The sequence below is a fragment of the Salvia miltiorrhiza genome, chromosome 4, assembly GCF_028751815.1.
Source record: "Salvia miltiorrhiza cultivar Shanhuang (shh) chromosome 4, IMPLAD_Smil_shh, whole genome shotgun sequence".
NCBI classification, from domain to species: domain Eukaryota; kingdom Viridiplantae; phylum Streptophyta; class Magnoliopsida; order Lamiales; family Lamiaceae; genus Salvia; species Salvia miltiorrhiza.
In genome coordinates, this window is record NC_080390.1 from 17643116 (window position 1) to 17647014 (window position 3899).

General features: G+C 42.8%; 1 protein-coding gene across 1 annotated transcript; it reads left to right on the forward strand.

Annotated features, from left to right (window-relative positions):
* Positions 1-423: 423 nt before the first annotated feature.
* On the forward strand, positions 424-768 carry LOC131023091 (uncharacterized). Its single transcript, XM_057952633.1, has one exon. It carries the CDS (start codon positions 424-426, stop codon positions 766-768), a length of 345 nt encoding a protein of 114 aa, XP_057808616.1.
* Positions 769-3899: the final 3131 nt, after the last annotated feature.

The window sequence follows — 3899 nt, forward strand, 5'->3', positions numbered from 1 at the left end:
CTTAAGTTTGTGCAAGAAAACATTCTTTCTAGATTCGGATTTCCAAGAGCGGTCATTAGCGATGGAGGCAAACACTTCTGTAACAAGTTGTTTGCAAAGCTCATGAAGAAGAATGGGATCACGCACAAGGTTGCAACACTATACCACCCGCAGACCTCTAGCCAAGCCGAGACGAGCAATCGGCAGATTAAGGGAATTTTGGAGAAAACGGTGCAGCCCTCGCGCAAGGATTGGTCCGCAAAGCTGAATGATGCTCTCTGGGCATACAGAACTGCCTTCAAGGGCATGCTTGGGATGAGTCCGTATCGTCTCGTCTATAGAAAAGCCTGCCATCTGCCGGTGGAAATTGAGCACAAGGCTTATTGGGCGATCAAGGCTGCCAGCTATGACTTGGATTCTGCTGTGAAGCAGCGCACGCTGTAAATGGAAGAGTTAGATGAGCTACGCAACAAGGCGTACGAGAATGCGAGGATCTACAAGGATAAAGTGAAGCGACTACATGACCGCCGCATTTGCCACAAGAAGCTTTGCCATGGAATGAAGGTGCTCTTGTTCAATTCTCGACTTAAGTTATTTCCGGGAAAGCTGAAATCTAGGTGGAGTGGTCCGTTTTTACTTAAGGAGGTGTTTGAGCATGGTGCCGTTGAACTATTCAATGAAAACACGAATGAGAGCTTCAGAGTGAACAGCCACCGAGTGAAGCCATATTACGAGCACCAGAGCTCGTCCATGGTGGTGGAGTCTCACACTCTGCACGATCCTCATTGATGAATCAAAACTGAAGTCGGGCTGGCGACTCTAAATCTAGCGCTTGGTGGGAGGCAACCCACCGTTGGTTTGTTTTTAGTTTTTGTTTTTCTTGTTTTCCGTTGTTTGTGTCTTTCCTAAGTTTTGGTTGCTTGCGCGGATACTTTGATGTGGTGTTCATGTTTTGACTTCAGTGCTGCAGTTTTAACTCTGTCGACAGCGCAGCCGCGCCAACGCGTCTCTGCACTTTTCCGCGCTGCACCTTTCCACCGCTGCACTTTTCCGCGCTGCACTTCTTCGCGCTGTACTTTTCCGCGCTGCACTTCTCCGTGCTGTACTTCTCCGCGCTGCACTTCTCCGCGCTGTACTTTTCCGCGCTCACTACAACTCTCCACTATGCCACAGACGCGAATTCCCCTCTTCACCACCTCTCACGATGCTTCAGTTTTACCATGCCGATAATCAGGGACGTTTTCTCAACTCTTCTTATTTCTTTTGTGCCCTGAGGACATGGCATGCTTTACGTGTGGGGGGTGTTTTATTGTGCTTATGTTTTAAATTAGGCGAGATTAGTCTTTCTATGCTTAGTTTTTGGTCTCGAATCTTGCTAATTTTTATGAATTTGTGGAAGAGTAGATGGTTTTCGATGCAAATTTCGGGTTTGTGAATGAATGGTGGTTATTCTTGTTTTACTCTTGATATATGTTTCTTGTTTGTGCAAAGAATTTGAGTTTTGTTGCAACATGATTGTAAGTAAGTAAAACGTGATTTGTCCGGTAGATGCTAGAAGGAGTGTTGTCATTGTGATTACCTACGATCGTATCTTATTTGTGAAAATGTTGGACGAATTGCCAACTTCAAAATTGTCAGCTCTGAAACATCTGGCCTGTTCTAAAACGTGACAGCTCTGAGTCTCTGCTCCTCTAGTCTAACTATGAGCATGGGAAACCACGTGAAAAGACTTTGGAGTACATCCAAATGGTTTTTATTTCATGAATTATGGCTCAACTGTCGAAAATCTCAAGCACACAAAGTGTGAAAAATGGTGATATTGATTATAAAGGTGATCACATTAGGTAATTCACTTCTAGCGGAGAATTGGGTCTGATCGAATTACTTGCATTACTCTTTTGTTGCTTCTTAAACTTTGAGTTACTTGCATGATCGAGAGATGTGTGTTGATTGTAAAATTTTGAATTGACTTTGAGAATGTTTGGATGGAAATTAGCATTGTTGAAATCAATCTTTTCCTAGGATTCATAGGATTTTGCTTGACGATAAGCAAAAGGCTAAGTGTGGGGGGGTTGATTTATGCCTAATTGTTCTAATTTTAGGGGTTTGCATGTGCATATTAAAAGTTAAATCTTCTGGAAATTGGTGCGTTTTATGGTGTATTTTATGCCTTGCAGGAGATTTAGGTTTTCGAGATGAAGAGTGCAAATTTCGGAGAGTTTGGGCTAAGAATCGTGTTTTTATGCATACTCTAGCATGTAAGAGAAGCAAAGCCCCGCTTGCCAGAGCAGCGAAATGGGAAGCCAGAGAAATGCCCCAGAGTCAGAGCAGAGGAAGCGCCAGAGGAATCGAAGCGAGCGAGGAAGCGCCAGAGGAATCGAAGCGAGCGCGGAAGCGCCAGAGGAATCGAAGCGAGCGCGGAAGCGCCAGAGGAATCGAAGCGAGCGCGGAAGCGCCAGAGAAATCACTTCGCTGCTGGAATCATAAGTGCAGAGGAATCAAACGCCAGAGAAATCACCATTTCTCTGGAGTCAGCGAAATAAAGAAGCCAGTGTAGCCAAGTAATCACCAGAGGAGTCAAGAGTCAGAGCAGAGGGGATAGAAGTCCATTACAGCGGAATCGAGAAGCCAGAGAAATCACCGTTCCTCTGGCAATAGCCAGAGAAATCACCATTCCTCTGGCGAAAGCCAGAGCGGAAGCCATTCCGCTGGCGAACCATTCCGCTGGCGAGAGCCGCGATTTCCGCTAGGGTGGAGATGACTTCCAGAGCGCGCATCACAGCTGGACTTGCCTTCTTTTGCACGATTCTATTGCTTTTAGAGTCCGGCTTTGCATGGCAACTTTTATGGTGATCCAGAAGGATTTGAAGTCTATAAATAGGGCCATACTTTTCATTGTAATACATCAATCCCTTGCCCTAGTTTTAGACGCCATCTTAGAGATCTGTTGGCATCCGAAGCTTAGGAATTTAATTGCTTTCATAGTGTCGATTTTTAATTAGGTTTCAATTTAGTTTTGTTTAGTTCATTCTTGGTTTGTGATTGAGTGACACAATTACACGATCAAGACGTTTACGGTATTTCGTATTTCAATTCAATTTATTTCGTTTAATCATGATTACGTTTTTCATTCATGTTCATGCTTTCTTTTTAATTATGCAATTTAAATTATGCACTTTAGTTTCACGCCTAGATTAGTTGGTTTTTAAATTACAAGTATTTAATTTCTTAAGTTAGGTTTAATTTGAGTTGTTTAAATTCTTGCCTAGGATTTAGTAGTTTAATTCGCCTAGTTAATTTTAAGTTCGGTTTTTAATTAAGTTTTTCATTCTAAGTTTTAGTTTAATAATCGATTTCTTTATTGCTTTCTTTTATTGCTTTTTCCTACGATACTATTTAAAGCCCTTAAAGACTTTCCTTGAGAGATGACACTGCGTCAACTTACCATCACTAGGATGTCCTTGTTCTATTGCAAGTCAAACTAGAGGTGTTCTAGGTTGAGTCAATGATATAAGTCTTCCTGACTATCAGAGGATAGATTAGTCAGACTAATATAACACACAGCGGAAATAAAATTGTTTCGTAATAGCCTTGGTTGAGCACATTGTTAGTCTTAGGTTTTTCTTTGCAGTTATTCAGTATTCAGTTTATCAACAGTAAGAACACAGATACGTATGTAAAGACTAAAAGCTGTAAATAACACAGAGAGTTTTACGTGGTTCGGAAAACACTTTCCTACATCCACGGTCGGTTGATCAAACCAACAATCCACTCCGCAAGTGCTTAACTGGTGCACTGCAAACCGAACCGTGTGCTTGCCGGGTGCACACAACCGTTCCACATAAGAGACCTTTCTTCAGTACCCACGCTTCACTCGTGTCGGATTTCTCACTCCTAGTACGACCTTGCACTAGGATCTC

What these genes read in the sequence shown, in the direction of transcription:
- LOC131023091 (XM_057952633.1), top strand. Translation starts at nt 424, where the DNA reads ATGGAAGAGTTAGATGAGCTACGCAACAAGGCGTACGAGAATGCGAGG.